Source organism: Anabrus simplex, chromosome 5 (assembly GCF_040414725.1).
Source record: "Anabrus simplex isolate iqAnaSimp1 chromosome 5, ASM4041472v1, whole genome shotgun sequence".
In the NCBI taxonomy this organism is placed as follows: Eukaryota; Metazoa; Arthropoda; class Insecta; order Orthoptera; family Tettigoniidae; genus Anabrus; species Anabrus simplex.
In genome coordinates, this window is record NC_090269.1 from 451,610,798 (window position 1) to 451,629,615 (window position 18,818).

The following is an 18,818-nucleotide window of genomic DNA, read 5'->3' on the forward strand; positions in this document are numbered from 1 at the left end:
TGCCTCCATCCTCACATGTGTGTTTACATACATTCTACTGAATATTTAAATTTATTTATTTACACTCCAAACAATATACTGGGCCAAACTGGGAAATATGAGCCATTCTTCCTCCAGAGAGACAGCTACAGACAAAACCTACTGCTCAATATGCCTTGCACCTCATTTCTTCCAAGTGCTTATTCCATTGTAGATTATCCATAATATGAATACCAAGCAGTTTGATGGAGTTAGAAGTTGGTAGTGGACTCCATATAGAGCAGGCAGGTTCTGGAATGGTTGTCTAGCTCTGCTTAGTCTTATATATTTACATTTCTTAACATTTATACACATTTCATTTATATCACACAACAGAGCTATACTATCCAGATCCAATTGGAAATGTACCAGATCATCACTATTTTTCACAGCTCTGTAAATGACTGTCAACAGCTCACTATGCTGTGGTTGAATTTACACAATCCAGTAAGTCAAGAGCATAAATCAGGTACAGGAAGGGCCCTATCACACTATCATGAATTACTCCAGAAGTAATTGTGGTATGGTATGATTTGGCTCCTCTGTGTGCAACACATTGCGTTCGACCCACCAAAAAAGACCCCAACTATGCCAGTAGTTTACCCTGAATGTTGTGGTTGTCACGTTTTAGCAGAAGTCTTTAATGTGACACCCGTTCAACAGCTTTGCTCAAGTTCAGAGCCACACAGTCTATCTGTGAGACACCTGTCTGCTCCAAAGAGAAATAGTCATCAACGATTAGTTAAAGGGAAGAGAGGGGTAGTTGTCCTTGAATAGGGCATGTTCCCTTCCTCAGTAGGGGCTGAGAAGTTATTAAATTTCCTGCTGACGGTGCCTGCAATTTCTTGCAGTGTAGACACTCCCGTACTGTTATGTTTAAATACAGATGGAGCTCTGTTGCAAACTTTCCTTCTGACAAATGCCCACAGTTCCAGGGAGTTGGTGTTGAGACTGTGAATATAAGAATTGCAGGAATCTCCAGTAGATTGTTTAGTCTTGTTTTTAGCCAGTCTGTACTTCTCCCACTCACAGTTAATTGGGTTTCTTTTCCATTTTTGGTACAGGTGGTTGGTTCCTCCTTCGAATCTCTCGTGCTGTCTCTTTGGTGAGACAAAGTTTCTCATAGTGCATTGGCACTGCTGGTGGCTTCAAGTAGACTACGCAGTCCCCTCCACGGTATGCACTAGCCATGCGTCTTGGTAGGTGTGCTAGGTAACAACTGATGAGCCCAACCTAACACATAGGGGCAAAAGGCTAGCAACCAGGAATGAGTTAGCTGGAAAATTTATGATGTCCAATAACGGACGATTTATTTTGGTATTATCAGCTATTGGAGTGCACAAACAATCGCTTCCTCCTACCACTATTTCCACAGATTGTACACTATTGAGGGCCCGGGATCAGTTTGATGTCCTCATTTAGGCTAAGCACCAACCGCAACAGTGGCTGATCTGCTATGGGCAGTCTGACAACACCGCTCATATCCTCTGCTGTGGCCGACCAATGGCTGCCAGCTCCAGGCTTTCAACACTGCACCACGACAAAGAGTTAAAAGTACATTTTTCACTTACCACTAGTTTATCCAATAGAGGGAGTTATCTGAAGTGATTATAGCACTTTTCAAGTATTGCACTGTAATTTTTACCACCAAAAATGTAACAATACTGTGCATAATACGTGGCATCACTTCTACCATCTTGCTCGACAACGGAACAGCCACCAGAATTTCTATGCACACTTTTCAGTGAAGCATTCAAAATAATTGTACTCACCAACAATGACATTAGAACAAAGTTTTCTGCAGTAAATATCAAAACATTTGGGTATATGTTGAGGCACTTCACACTTATTGGGGTTTCAATATATTTATCATTGCTCTAATATAACTGGATATAAAGTTTATGAAGCAGGCACTATGGTGTAGGGGTAACGTGCTTGCCTCTTACCCGGAGGCCCCAGGTTGGATTACTGGTCATGTCAGGGATTTTTACCTGAATCTGAGGGCTGGTTCGAGTTCCACTCAGCCTACGTGATTAGAATTGAGGAGCTAGCTGACTGTGAGATAGCAGCCCCGGTCTGGAAAGCCAAGAATAACGAACAAAAGAGGATTAATCATGCTAACCAGACGACACCTCGTAATCTGCAGGCCTTCGGGCTGAACAGCGGACCTTCAGGGCTATAGTGCCACAGGGTTCGTTTTCAAAGTTTGCAAACCTGGGATATCAGAATGCAGAGAGTAAAACGGGCCTTAATGCCATCCTCATTAGTGTCAAACCACTTGACATCATGTATTCGTTTCTTTACCTATCTGGGTCCAATAATTGATCCATAGCATCTGTTTCCCGTGTAATGTGGGAAAACAATGGGTAAATAAACTCCAAAAACACAGGCATTTCCGATGCGGAATTATCTAAATATTTGTCTCTCAGTTCTCCTGACACCCCTAAAGAACCTGTAAAGTGATGAATAATTGGCTGTTTATCACTATTACTAACCCACAACCCAGTCACTATGTTTTGCTTTTGCACACGGAACTTTAATAATACAACTTCTCAGAAGGAGAGCTGTACATGAGCTGGGGTGATCAAAATAAAAGCTAGTACTTACGATGTGATGCACAAATGTCTCCTCATTTCAGATGAAGGCCTAGCCAATCTATCTATATATATAAAAATGAATGTTTGTATGTTTGTATGCATGTACGTATGTATGTATGTAAATGACACATCTCCTCCTAAACTACTGGAGAAAAATCAAAGAAATTTGGAACAGTCATAACTTACCATCTGGAGATGAGCACTGTGGGGGTAAGCCATCCCTAGCACCCTTAGGAGTGGGGGTCAGGGGGGTTATATATAAAATTAATAGAAAGTAGTGTCGAATACACAGTTTTCGGGTTCGCTGACATAAAAAGTGACCCGCCGGATTTTTTAAAAGTCCAAGTCAGCCCCCTTCGTGAAGGGGGTGAGGGGGCACTGATATATAAAAATATTCGATAATAGCATTGAATCCATTGATTTCGGGGTCGTTGAGATGAACAGTAACACTCCAAAAAATTTTCAAGTCCAACTTCAGCCCCCTTTGGAATGGGGGGTCCGAGGGGGAGTGATATATAAAATTAATCCAAAATAGTGATGAATCTATAGATTTCGTGGTCACTGAGGTGAATAGTGACATTCCGGAATGATTTTTTAAGTTCAACTTCAACCCCCTTTGGTGTGGGGGCGATTTGTTAGCGACATATGAAAAAATCTTGCTTGCTGAGATGAATAGTGTCACTCAGAATATTTTAAAAGTACAAGTTCGGCCCACTTTGGGGTGGGAGGCGTACAAATATTACCTACTATCTGGAAAATATACTGTGGGGGCAGGACGCCCCTAGAACCCATAGGGAATGGGGTTAAATATGACCCATATTAATAAATGAAAGTCAGTTTGGAACTATCTATATACGTAGTATATAGTACTGTATATATAAGTTAAAGTATACAAATTAAAATAGACGTGAATTAATGAGGCACTTCCAGGCATCGTAGAAACTTAAAACTTGGTACCAGAGAAGCTGGTGTTTTCAGGAACCCAAGAAAAATAGAAAATTTTCAAATTACCCTGAGGGGCCTCACTGGGAGTCTCAAATTTGGGGCTCAGCATAAGAACGCAGTCAGATATATTTATCCTAAATGATAACCTATAGGTTTCATGGGCTTAAAAGTCTCCTGGAGGTCCTAATTTTTAATCCTCTCCCCCATATCAAGATGGCGGCAAAATCTGCCAGACGAGCTAGAAAATTGAAATTATACCTTTTAGCCTGTAATCGAAGGAAAAATTACGAGATGTTAAAAATGTTTGTTTTTTACCCCCCAAAAATATTGAAATATGGAGGCAATTTTAAAGATGGTGCAGACCTTCCCGTTGAGGTATTTGGTGGCTAAACGGTAAGTCGTATCACAAAACGGATGGTACATTCTCAGTTCAATTTGGAGTGATCTACAACTTTGGTCCTATGACTTTTTGTCGTATCTCTATCTCTTATATGTTAAATTTGACTGTATTTCAGGATTGTACGTATTTTTTGCACTTTTTACACATATAATTAGTAGTTTGATTCACTTATCAGAAAGATAGAACAATCAACTTCTAAGTGAAACTTGGCCCCCGCAGTAGTTATATGTGTACCTAATTCTGTGTTTGTAGTTGTCACATATGTGTCCGAAGAGTAATTCAATGTGAGAAAACTTTACCATAATTTCACCGTATTCAATATTCTCAATCCTACCCAAAACTAGATGGGATACGAGAACGTATCATACGACCAGCCATTTAGACCGTTATATATGGCGTTTCATGGTAGGCCTACAATCCTTTTGTCGATATGGTGTACCTTTTAGAGCAGTTAATCTTCAAATGAATGTAAAAATGCACTTACTTTCATATGTCGATCTCCTTTTATTCATTGAAATCGATCTGTAGCGATCCAGAAGGAGTTTGCGTGCCATTGTAATTAATATTTTACAAATCGATAATGACTCTCAGCAGGAGGACATCTGCTATTGTAATCAGTACTCCCCACGTCGACTTAAACTGGCAGTATGAATGGGGTCTATCTCCAACTCCTGTGTACCATTGTAATAAATATTTTCCTTCTTGATTTGACTGGCAGAATGCTACAGAACATGCAATGTTTTTAAAACTCGCATAACCAATTGTGTTTGGTATTAGGCCGGGGTGCTCGCCATTATAAACAAATTTGCCCATCTAAAATATGCTTGACGTTTAGGCACAGTTGCCTGCTATCATAATGGAAACTCACCAACTTGGTGTGACTGGCAGTAGGCTGACTGGCATTAGGAAAAGTGGCCTGTCATTATATTGATAACAGCAGAACTCAATTTTGACTGGCTGTAGGGAAGGTGCCTGCAATTATAATAAAAATTCATCGATTGTTATCTGTCTGGTTGTAGGAAATGGGGCCTGTCCTTGCAACGAAAACTCCCCAAATATATTGTCAAGTGCTGCAGGCAAATGGACCCGTCATTATAATGAATATTCCCAAATTGATTGCGAATGGCAGTAGGTTAGTGGACCTGCCGTTATCGCCACAACTCCATCTTTACATTAGAAGCAACGTATGTCGACCTCCCTATGCTGTTTCTCGGATAACGCTCAGACATGGAATTAAAAAAACATGTTATTCACTGCATGTACAATAATTTACATAGATATCCGTATACTATATACAATACCGTAGTGAAGCACAGATACATTTGCTAGTATTCACATAAATGTCATTTAAAATAAATCGAGTGGAGAGTTCAAATTGGACAGAATTTCCAAACATAAAAAACATGATCCCACAATGCTCCAGCCATAATGGGCCTACCTTGGCCTACCAAGCGATCACTTCTCAGCCTCAACGCCTGCACGCTGAGGTGATTTTTGGTGAGTGCAATCAATCTTCTCAGCAAATACTGAATTATCACAACCACATTGTAATCAAAACCAACCTTCAACCTATTAGGTCTTGTTACGTACATATAGTATGTGTTCAAGAGATATTAAGTACAGATTAAAATAGCCAACCAGACACCAGTGGGATCCGAACTCACAACCTACCGATTTTGTGTCATTTGCTCTACCAATTGAGCTATGGTAGCCTAGGCCATCTTTGTTCTGTTGGAAAGGATCTAACCTACAGTTTTGGGACTACTGCCATCACACTGTAGAGTGCATTTAAGTCGCCCGCTGCGGTCGTGAAAATTTAATATTCATTGACTTGGCCTTCAACAGGCGAGTTAAATGCACTCTACAGTGTGATGGCCAGTAGCTTAGATCCTTTCCAAGACAACAAAGATGGCCTAGGCCACTATAGCTCAATTGGTAGAACAACTGGTGCAAAATCGTGAGGTTGTGGGTTCAGATCCCACTAGTGTCTGGTTGGCCATTTTTATACTGTACTTAACATCTCTTCACGTACTAAATGTACGTAACATGACCTAATAGGTTGAAAGTCAGTTTCACTCTTCTCAGTCATGATCCTTGGCTTTATCAACCTGGGCAGCCATCTTATTTCAGAGCTCCCCAATTGTAATCAGGTAAGCTGAGTGGCCATTGAACCAGTTCTTTGATTAATGTAAAAATACATGACCAGACCAGAAATCTAAACCAGAGCATCTGGGTGATAAGCAGGCATGCAGAACATCTCGCTGGCTGCTCGTCTATCTCACTCTAAAGTCCACTAGATAGCAAAGTACACCAAACCTCTCGAGAATCAACAGCTGAGTTGCCATGAACTGGGTTGGGAAAAATTGCTGACATTGTAGAACACCGAGTGTCCACCTTTCAACAGTACAACTATCTGGGCCTTCGGATCCCCAGGCTGTCTTGCACACAGAGGGAGCCAGTGTTAGAGGTGTAAAATATAATCTGTACTTACTTCTCCTCTTCTTTGAAACATGGTACAAGTTGATCAACCGTGTGTTCTTCTATGATTAGTTCATCTTTTACGTCTGCTGAAGGCTATAAGAAATACAGAGAGTAAATTAAGAAAAGTCTAGTAAAGAGGTAACAAGAATAATAATGTAAAAGGTGTCCCATACTCTTACAGGAGGTGGTATTGGTCAACACTAGAATGACAATTCCTATAATGAAATATTCAAAACCAATACCTGTTGGGATATGGGCCATCTTACATGTGCCGAGTATGTGTAGATCATTGCTGTGTCGGTGCGACATAAAGCCATTAGCAGAAAGAGAGGAGTATGTGTAGCATTCACTGAGGATCCACAGTTCACAGACAGCATTTTATTTACAGAAGTCATAGGATTCACACGAGATGGCATATTAATTTACCGGAAAACATCCATGCAGCAGACGTAAATTCTCAAGTAATCATACAGATATGGCATTAGGTTTGCTTCAGTATCAATGTGTCAGCAGGAATCATGGCTGACAGACTCGTAAGATCATACATTTTATCACAAACATTAACCGCTGCTGAGTATCATCAATTTCCATACCCATAATGAATTAACAGCTCTATTGGGGATTTTACCTTTGCAGAAAGACAACAGATGTATTTCATTCACAAAAAGGTTATACCCTAACTTCTATACCTTTGTACAACAGCATCTAACCCAAACATTTCATGGGTTGAGGAGATACCAGTAACATAGTCTCCCCATTCACTTGCCCTGAATCCTTTTGATTTCTGGCAATGGGAACAGGGAACACTACATACAAGGGTCTAAGCCCAACCTATCCAGAACATGCATGTTACAGGGGCGTTACCAATTCACGTGACCAATTCTGAGTGCATCCAGGTATGACCTCAAGAGTTGATGATTCACTGACAAGAGGGTCCGAAGACTGTAACGACTTGGAGCATCTCCTTGGTATCTACATCTACGTAATATACAGATAACAGATTGGCCCATATCTCAGCAGCTGACAAAATAAATTTCATTCTTCCATAATGAATTCAGTATTTCACCATCAATGTTAAACTTAAAAAATGGAAGTGAACCAACAAGTATTGTATTGTGTCAGCATAATGGTGAGGACATGAGTTTACTTACAATACAAGAACATGAAATAGAACACAATGAGAGGAGAGCACAGGAAGAGGGAGCAACAGAAAAAGACAAGGACAATCCCAACATCATGTCGTCTTCATCCTATTGTGTGTCACATGTTTGTTCCTTGCCATTACTTGTGTTCCATGGATGAAAACATACACTGGACCTCATGTCCCATGCCATGACTTGCCTACCATGTCCAAGTTCATTCAATGAATGATCAGTTGTTCGGAATTTTCTTTGACTCTACAGAAAGTTTCATCAAATTTTACTAAAGTTATAACACTTTTATTGATATTCTGAAGGACTATGTGCCTGCTTTGCTGTCTATGGAAAACAGGTCTGCATTGTACCCACAGGCCCTAGGGTTAAATTTGCTGCAAGTTCAAGGAATTGTACATTGATCTGACGGCCAGTTCAAGGTGTACTAAGGCTGCTAAAAAGACCTTAGAGTGAGATAGAAGTCCCAGTCTAGAAAATTGAGAATTATGCCAAGAGGAATTGTCACGCAGACCACACATCATCTCATGAATTTCAGGCTTTGGGTTGAGCAATAGCCAATTGGGGCTTTATATCTCCATATTTTCTTGCTTCTTGTGGTGCAAACATCAGTCCAAACAGAAAGCATTTTAACAATACATAACAGCAAAGCTTCAAATAATAGTCTGAGCTCCTCAGCTCAGCAAAGAGCAGGCCACAGCCCTACTTCTGTACCTGCATCCCAACAGGTAATTTCCCATCTTGACAATGATATCATGAGATTGGACTCAGCAATGGTTTGAACTATGTGCGACACCATGTAATGTGGTGCAAACAGCGAAAGACCTCACTAACTCAGTTCTGTAACAAGGAGTGATTTATTTTGGAAAATGACCACTGGCCGCAATAAATGTCTCCCTCTCCGTGCCAACATTTGGTAGTGATGAGTGGAAAACCATAAAACTGCACAGAGGGAAAGCAGATTACCAGTATAGGCTGAGTAAACGAAACTGTCATGGAATATGAAGATCATCAGCTGTCATGGAACATGCAGCACTCTTCCATGGTGTTGAAATCTGCTAACAAAATGAAATGAATTTTTTTAAAAATAGATTCTCACTACAAATCTTGGACTCCATTCTGATAAACCGTGCTGGTGTATCTGTCACACAATTGTCAGTCCATGGTATAGCTCATACTGAGCCACATTTAACAACATCCACCACTCAGCTGAACCATAAAGCGAATCTAAATGAGGGCATTGGGAATAAGGTTTAAACATTGTGCTCTGTTGACATAAATCAATACGAATGAGAGCTTGGGATTAAAAGGAGGCCAGCATTTCAGCCCTTGGCAATGAATTGGTCTTGAACTAGCCCTCAGTTTCAGGTAAAGTATACTTCAACTTGGTTGGAATCAAACCAGACCCTGTAGGTAAGATCAAGGTGCTTTATCTGAGTTATTTTGACACTTTAAGCTGTCCCTGGGAAAAATAGGATGAATAAAATGTTTCAATAACACTCAATGACATCCAGGATGCCATCACCATGAATATTATGGGCATTGACAGTGACATGTTAATACGTTTTACTTCACAAAGGAGAATTTAATATGTCCTCCTATTCATTGAATCCACACATGTATTGAATAGGAGATATTTTCTTTTGTAAAGTGAAAACCATCAATACGGAATGATTCTAATATCTTGCAATGTAATGTTACGATGTACAAATATCAGCCTCACTACCACCCAGATGTGTTGTCGTGTAATGGAAGGAGAAAACAACGAAACACACATAGAAGTACCTTTTAAAAGTTGGAGAGTTGGAGAGTTCGTATTTGTTCATATTTGTTCTGAATCACCTAGAATAACACTGAATGTTCACTGAATAAAAGAATAGGACATTAAAAGATTTCACTCCCAATATTTATTCTTCACACAGAATTGTTGAACATGAGTTAAATTCCAGTCATTATAAATTCATCTGGAAGGATACTTACGAATGATGTACCTGCTTTTTCTTCAAGCCAGACCGGTTCTTCCTTGATCTCAACTTTCTGGTCCATTTCACACAGCAACTCAAGTATTTACATCAGCGGAGTAGTAAACAACTTCCACTGACTTTCTACTGAAACAAGGAACTTCACCATCATTGTTAGGGCCATACATTCATAGACTAATCAAGCAAGGCAGCAAGCCCGTAGTTTTCCATGACTGTCAATTTCTTTCTCACAGCCACACAACCTCCAGTCATGAATGGAATCCAAATCACAGAGGTACATAGCTTTTATTTCAAACATAATACATGCACTAGCTGGGATTGAACCATAGGCACACTGGTGAGAAACCACTGACAATGATAATATATTACCAGTTCCCCTCCAAGTCTGATGACTGGTTTGATACAGGTATCTTGTGCTAACCTCGTCAATTTCTTCATAAGCATTATATTCTACATCAACTATAACGTGTACTTAATCACCAAAAAGTATACTCATTTTCTCATCGTGCATCCTACTAAAAAAAAATTTCCAAGCTGCTTCATTTCAAGTCATTAACCTCATTTTGGTCCGTATTGATGACAGTGATTACATACAATTTACAAAATTTTTGTTTAATGTTAACCTAGTCGATACTTACAAGTACTGTATAAGTATATTTGTTTAATGTTAACCTAGTCGATACTTACAAGTATTGTATAAGTATATTCGTTTAATGTTAATAATAATTAATAATTTCGTGTGGCTATTACTAGCCGAGTGCAGCCCTTGTAAGGCAGACACTCCGATGAGGGTGGGCGGCATCTGCCATGTGCAGGTAACTGCGTGTTATTGTGGTGGAGGTTAGTGTTATGTGTGGTGTGTGAGTTGCACGGATGTTGGGGACAGCACAAACACCCAGCCCCCGGGCCACTGGAATTAACCAATTAAGGTTAAAATCCCCGAGTTTAATGTTAACCTAGTCAACACGTACAAGTATAGTATAAGTATATTCGTTTAATGTTAACCTAGTCAATACTTACAAGTATTGTATAAGTATATTCGTTTAATGTTAACCTCGTCAATACTTACAAGTATTGTATAAGTATGTTCGTTTAATGTTAACCTAGTCAATACGTACAAGTATTGTATAAGTATATTCGTTTAATGTTAACCTAGTCAATACTTACAAGTATTGTATAAGTATATTCGTTTAATGTTAACCTAGTCAATACTTACAAGTATTGTATAAGTACCTATATTCTTTTAATGTTAACCAAGTCAATACGTACAAGTACTGTATAAGTATATTCGTTTAATGTTAACCTAGTCAATACTTACAAGTATTGTATAAGTATATTCACTTAATGTTAACCTAGTCAATACTTACAAGTATTGTATAAGTATATTCATTTAATGTTAACCTAGTCAATACTTACAAGTATTGTATAAGTATATTCATTTAATGTTAACCTAGTCAATACTTACAAGTATTGTATAAGTATATTCGCTTAATGTCAACCTAGTCAATACTTACAAGTATTGTATAAGTATATTCGCTTAATGTCAACCTAGTCAATACTTACAAGTATTGTATAAGTATATTCGCTTAATGTTAACCTAGTCAATACTAACAAGTATTGTATAAGTATATTTGTTTAATGTTAACCTAGTCAATACTTACAAGTACTGTATAAGTATATTCGTTTAATGTTAACCTAGTCAATACTTACAAGTACTGTATAAGTATATTCATTTAATGTTAACCTAGTCAATACTTACAAGTATTGTATAAGTATATTCGTTTAATGTTAACCTAGTCAATACATACAAGTACTGTATAAGTATATTCGTTTAATGTTAACCTAGTCAATACTTACAAGTATTGTATAAGTATATTTGCTTAATGTTAACCTAGTCAATACTTACAAGTATTGTATAAGTATATTCACTTAATGTTAACCTAGTCAATACTTACAAGTATTGTATAAGTATATTCATTTAATGTTAACCTAGTCAATACTTACAAGTATTGTATAAATATATTCATTTAATGTTAACCTAGTCAATACTTACAAGTATTGTATAAGTATATTCGCTTAATGTCAACCTAGTCAATACTTACAAGTATTGTATAAGTATATTCGCTTAATGTTAACCTAGTCAATACTTACAAGTATTGTATAAGTATATTCGCTTAATGTTAACCTAGTCAATACTAACAAGTATTGTATAAGTATATTTGTTTAATGTTAACCTAGTCAATACTTACAAGTACTGTATAAGTATATTTGTTTAATGTTAACCTAGTCAATACTTACAAGTACTGTATAAGTATATTCATTTAATGTTAACCTAGTCAATACTTACAAGTATTGTATAAGTATATTCGTTTAATGTTAACCTAGTCAATACATACAAGTACTGTATAAGTATATTCGTTTAATGTTAACCTAGTCAATACTTACAAGTATTGTATTGTTAACCTAGTCAATACTTACAAGTATTGTATAAGTATATTCGTTTAATGTTAACCTGGTCAATACGTACAAGTACTGTATAAGTATATTCGTTTAATGTTAACCAAGTCAATACTTACAAGTATTGTATAAGTATATTCGCTTAATGTTAACCTAGTCAATACTTACAAGTATTGTATAAGTATATTCGCTTAATGTTAACCTATTCAATACTTACAAGTATTGTATAAGTATATTCACTTGATGTTAACCTAGTCAATACTTACAAGTATTGTATAAGTATATTCGCTTAATGTTAACCTAGTTAATACTTACAAGTATTGTATAAGTATATTCGCTTAATGTTAACCTATTCAATACTTACAAGTATTGTATAAGTATATTCGTTTAATGTTAACCTAGTCAACACTTACAAGTACTGTATTAGTATCGACTAGGTTAACATTAATAATAATATAAGAGAATTTATTGGACTCCAACCTATTCAATACATTACAGGATGTTAACATTTTTAATTAAACATCGTTAAAATGGAGACATGTTTCGCCTTCCATGTGGGGCATCATCAGTCATATCAAAGCACCTCAAAATTAAACCAGACGTCTGGTTGGAAATTATGAACATAATATGTAAGAAAGAATACATTAAAAACACTTACAAAGTCCTATCCTAAACGAAATAACAACAGACTAGTTACACATAGTAAAATACGCTAGTGGTTTCTTAATACTAAAATGAGGCCATCATATGCACAGTATAAAAATGGAAGTAATCAAACAGCTTTAAAGGTAAATTTTTAACTTTCACATTTTTCATTTCTCAATGATTTCCCGTTTCTTCTCTTTTTCCGTCATTTCACTTAACTAATTAAGACAAATCCTCCATTTTCAGATTTCCCCCACATGTAGGACAGCTCAAACACCGATTGCACTGCACAACTTTTTCGACCGTTGCCCATTCAACCAACAACTGACTTTCCCACACTTCAACAACAAAATATACGCAAACCTTTAGTCAACTAGGAAGAACCTAATGATGTTTTTAACTATCTTCATTTGAAGCCGGTGTTGTTTTAACTCTGTCTTAGCACAGCCTCAGTTTATAATCAACAAAAGCTGTTCACTTGCACTGTGCACTCCATTTAAATAGAGAGTGACCAACGGAGTTGACTACCTCATGAATCCTGGGGTGAATTATTTTGGTTGGAGCCAAATTACAAATAGACAAATTGGAATGTTTTACCTCATCAATTTTAACAATTATAAATAAGTGTACAGTAATTATAAATTGTGTTTTATTTTGCCAACATTTGTACATACTACGTAGAACTACCATCGAACTCAATATCATATGGACTTTGATTACTTCCATTTTTATACTGTGCATATGATGGCCTCATTTTAATATTAAGAAACCACTAGCGTATTTTACTATGTGTAACTAGTCTGTTGTTATTTCGTTTAGGATAGGACTTTGTAAGTGTTTTTAATGTATTCTTTCTTACATATTACGTTCATAATTTCCAACCAGACGTCTGGTTTAATTTTGAGGTGCTTTGATATGACTGATGATGCCCCACATGGAGGGCGAAACATGTCTCCAATTTAACCATGTTTAATTAAAAATGTTAACATCCTGTAATGTATTGAATAGGTTGGAGTCCAATAAATTCTCTTATATTATTATTATTGAGATTCTTTCAATACGGAAAATAAAATGATTTTCATTACTTGTAATTTGTTAACATTAAACGAATATTTTGTACATTGTATGTAAGCTGCTTTATGTCGCACCGACACAGATAGTTCTTATATCGTCAATGGGATAGGGCAGGGCCAGGAGTGTGAAAGAAGTTGCAGTGGCCTTAATTAAGGTACAGCCTGGTGTGAAAATGGGAAGCACAGCGAATATCATGAGGGCTGCCAACCCACCATCTCCTAATCTTCCTCCCCTTACTTACTCCATATTTATTTGTGACCTTAACTTTCAATCTGGTGTTTGACAGATTTTGGTAGCAGCATATTTCAGAGATTTCTTTCTGTATCAGCTCTTATCCATGTTTGTTCCCATACAGTTAATGCCGCACATTAATGTGTTCAAAACATCTTTACGAGTATCTGTATTAGAGGTGAACAATGGTTTTTCTACTATTACTTTTATTATTTATCACAGGTATATGATATTAAGGACTTTTTTCAGATTTTAGTCAACATCAACTCTAATTGTTCTTTAGAACAGTGTCCTAAGACAGTTGGTGTGTTTACTTGATAAGAAGGAGGCTCCTGATGTCGCACCCTAGTGCTCTCACCCTCAACTGGAGAAAGGAAGCAACAAAGAAATGCATGAAGTATGTATACCGCAGAAACAAGGAACAGAGTCACTGGACTTACATATACACTGGTTTGTATCCCATCAGTGTACCATATGGGAGAGCATAACTATGGAATGAGTGATACTGAACAAGTAGTTGTGTGAGAAGGTCTACATACAGATCCCTTACCTCAGGAAATGCATGGATTTAGTCTGTACTAATGCAGATATCATGTGTAAATATATGGAGAAAGTTAAGCCTGCCTGCCAAGTGCAGAAATTACGTGAATTTCCAAGAAGTTAGAATGACTGTAAAAATGAATAGTGAAGATGCTGTGCATCTAATTTAAGTGCACTTTTTAAAAGGCACAGGAACACACAATGGTGCTGAAAAATTTTGATAAGCACTCCAGTAAATGGTAATATGAACAAGGCACATTTTTCTAATGGAAAGGCATATTTCTGTCATGATGAATGTTACCTTTTGTGAATGATTTGAAATGTAGTACAATGCTGGAACAAAACAGAGCCCTTCTTCCTGGCCTATTCCTACCCTTTGTGGCACAGTAACATCAGGAACCTCACAGTTTTGAATTATATTTCCTAGTTACAATATTTACTTACTGCTAGTAGCATACTGTCTTGATGGACTTGGAGCTGCACTGGTGAATGAGTCTGGTTTGGCTGCTGTACATCTGCTGAGCAAAGAGAGGAAGAGACATCCCTTGCTACAGCAAAACCAATATCACCTACCACATACAGAGGACTCCATTTTGCAAGAGCGAATATAAAACAATTTTTTCATGTGTATCACATATGAATAAAAACATGGACAGTTTTCACAATGGATATTAATTACATCTATAAACCAATGAATTCATTCCTTGAAGAAAGCAATGCTATAAACACAACAATTTGGTGTTACATCCCCCAGATAATAATATTTAATATACCCATTTTATTATTTTCTTTTTCTTTATTTTACATCTTTCAAGTGGCAAAGTTATGGCTCCTTGCCCTCTCTTACACTTAACCCCATTGACTACAGTTATCTGCAGATGCAGGAATGTATAATCTATCTGAGTTTCATTATACTAACACTCTCATGTATAATATAAATAAAACAGCATGCTGTACATTAACCAATACGGACTCCTCAAACACATTCCTAAAATAAATACACATATTTCACAACTATCAAATTGGTCTACACATACACTCACACAATGAGCTGTACAGTACACAGCAATTAACAGCTAATCTCGGCATGAATCACTGACTGGTAGGGAATTTCAAAGTAGGATGAAGAGGACAGGGCCATCTCATGTACAGGAAATGTTCTCAGATGTGTGGCTAAAAAGGAGTTTGTGTATTAATACAAGTGATACTAACAACATTTTTCAGGCTTCAGCCAGTGAAGTTCTTGATACTAAGGAGTCATATGCACATCACAGCTCAGGTTAAAAGTTCAAAGCTTGCCACTATTTTGCCATTCATTCATTTGTTGCATCCACGAGGATTATGTCACAGTAGTAGGAAGAATTAGAGACTGGATGAGCCTTTGTTACATGTCCACTGGTAAGACAACCAGGTTTATTTTCAATCGACAAAGCAAGAAAAAAATTTCTGACAAACATTTTTGGTATGTTCAATCCAAATTAGAGTTTAAGCCATAGCCTCACCCAGGATTTTCACTGTTGTATTGTAAGACATGATTTTATCATTTATTAGCAGAACTGGAGTAGGTGTACTGTTGATCATGCATAGGAGCTTCGGAGAACCGACAATGACTGCTCAGGTATATGACGTTTTTATTAATAGCCTCTTTGATTGTGCAAATTTGTTTAGTTGTTTCTGGTGATTCATTTATTTTGCCGTGGGTATATCTTTGAAAGTCATCTATATATAAGTTGTAAGAATATGATTTTAATGTAGAGGAGATTTCATTCATGTACAACAAATAATGTAGTGGTCCCAAAGCACTTCCCTATGGGGTCCCTACTTTCCTGGGTTGCCGTTCTGAAATGCCATCACAAGTTGATACACGCTGCCAAGATCTTCAAGTAAGATGTACAATCTTCAGTGTTAAAGAGTCAAACCAGAAACAGTCCACCTCCATAACTGCTGTAAGTCTAATGTGTCATAAGCCGCACCAGACATGCTTCCATAGCGAGTCTGATGTCTTGTGTCACATCAAGGGAAGCAGGTGCAGTATTGAACCCCTTCTTGTAACTTGATTTTATGGGGTCAAGAAGGGAATGGTAATTTAAATATCGCAATACTCGTTTGAACACAAGTTGTTCCAAAATTTTAGGAAGAACCAGGAAAAAGAGTTGGGCAATAATCAAAATTAGTTTGGGATCAAATTTCTTAGGTACATTTGTACAATAATGATAAGATAACAGTTTTTAGGACAGTAGTTGAATATATCTCACAACAGGCAAAATGGCACTCATAATAGTATGGATGAAATTGTATAAGGATGTTATCTACATTACAGCTGCAGATTTAAATGAATAAGGTATTTTCATAACATGGTTGCCAGAACAAAAAGTGGGCAATTACGCTGTGGGGTGAATGATTGGTACACATTCACACCTGCTTAGGTAATTGGGTTAGGAGTTACTCTATATTCTAAAAAATATGTACGCTTATTACTGTAAGCTTGTTGGTTCTGTCTGTTGCTGCTGACATTTCAAGTACCCAGTGAGCAAGTGTTACTTGAGTTTAGTTTACCTGAATGAGAGTTTTCTTAGAACTCAGTTTCTAACCAGAAGGTAACTTTGGAAATCACATTCACTGAGAGTTCTCTTGTACTCTAAAAACATGTATCATAATGAGCCATCATATTTTCAATTTTGTCATTTAACCATGGGTAGAGAGGGCAACTAACTTCCACAAGTCATTTCGGAGCATGCTTGTCCTGCAGTCTGGTGTCGAGAGCATTAAATTTATCAACTTTTGTATCGATATTGTAGAGAAGTAGAGTTTCATTGCAGGTTAAGTTATAGGTGATCCAAATCAATGTTTTTTATATTTCTACCACCGGTGTTTAGCTTGTATTTGGGTACACAAAGGGAGTAGGCTAAGAAAATGAGGTCAGGAGTTGAAATTGATGGAACAGAAATTTGGCCATGATTTACAACCTTCCACAGTTTGTTAGCTGTAGAATCAATTAATATATGAGGTGTGATTATTTGTGTATATATACGATTAGTAGGGTATGAAGGAAGGATAGCCAGGTTTCCAAACAACATCATGTCTACGAATTTCCCAGTATGGGCCAATTCTTCCTTTAGGCTGATATTAAAGCTACCTATGATTATTGCATGTTCACAAATAGGCACGAGGTTGAATCAAAGAGCTTCGAACTCGGTCATGTCCACAGTGTCACAAGCTTTATGGACAAATGCACTTGGAACTTTGCTGTACTAACAGTAATCTCAACAAACTTGAACTCAGGTCCCAGCTGAGCACCATGCAATAACTTACAAGTCATTTCTATAGGAAGTATTACTCCACCTCCTTTCCTACCATTGGATCTGTCCCAGCAGACCAGTTCATAGCGACCAAGTGCTACCACAGATGATGGGATGGTAGATGTGAGCCAACTTTCACTAATAGATAGGACATATAGCTGCCCATATTTCATCAGTGTTGTGCAGGAAGAGAGACAACATTGCAAGCACTGTGATGTGGAGGGAAGGGCCTAATTCAATTGAATACCTGTGGTCAAGGACTGGAAGGGTGGAAGGAATAGTGTTGAGTCCCTCACCACGGCCAGCACCAGGTAGTGGACATTGTTCTAACTGCATGGTAGAATATTCCCATAAATAAATAGACAGTGACCATGAATACTCACCTCATCTTCCTGGAGAAAAAAACACCGATTGATACCAGCACCATAACACACAGACAAACACTCTTACACATAAGGAAAGTATAAAAACAATTAAATAAGGAAAATACAAAAACAATTGAATCAGTATAAAACAATGGTCAAACATATGGCAAACATAAATCATGAAATTCATCATCCTGCAGATTAGTTTATTCAGTTTGGTCACTGGGCAAACATAACCTTTGGTCTCACTTTAAGGAAGAACCACAATGTGACCACACCGTGTCCAGACTTCAGTAATGCCTAATGATCCCGTACAACACCCTTGAGTAAACTCTTTCCTTGCCATATCCATCACGTACAACATAAAAAGTAAACTTCACTGTTCTGGCCGTTCACATGTTGACTGATGAGGCATTCTAAATCTACGGCAGTGATCAGTATTGTTCATTGTAAGATCAATACTGAAATGAGATTTAACACACTGAACACAGTACTCGAGCACAACTAATAAATCATCACAAGCTGCAAATATATCCATGTGTTCTGGTAAACAAGAAGGACAGTGTTACAGTTATTACGCTCCTGCTAGATGAGATGACTGAACCTCACCAAATAGAATGTCTGTTTTGACCA

General features: G+C 37.4%; 2 protein-coding genes across 2 annotated transcripts in view; both read right to left on the reverse strand.

Moving 5' to 3' along the window:
- LOC136875106 (zinc finger protein 665) overlaps positions 1-9,868 on the reverse strand; it is a 31,581-nt gene extending 21,713 nt beyond the window's left edge. The window contains exons 1-2 of the mRNA XM_067148835.2: positions 9,573-9,868; positions 6,452-6,534 (exon numbers count right to left, since the gene is read on the reverse strand). Of these exons, the coding sequence (XP_067004936.2) occupies positions 6,452-6,534; positions 9,573-9,638 (149 nt within the window). The 5' untranslated portion in view covers positions 9,639-9,868. The remainder of the gene's footprint in view (positions 1-6,451; positions 6,535-9,572) is intronic.
- Positions 9,660-18,818, reverse strand: part of LOC136874640 (uncharacterized) — a 173,335-nt gene continuing 164,176 nt past the window's right edge. The window contains exons 5-6 of the mRNA XM_068227902.1: positions 14,966-15,039; positions 9,660-9,697 (exon numbers count right to left, since the gene is read on the reverse strand). Of these exons, the coding sequence (XP_068084003.1) occupies positions 9,660-9,697; positions 14,966-15,039 (112 nt within the window). The remainder of the gene's footprint in view (positions 9,698-14,965; positions 15,040-18,818) is intronic.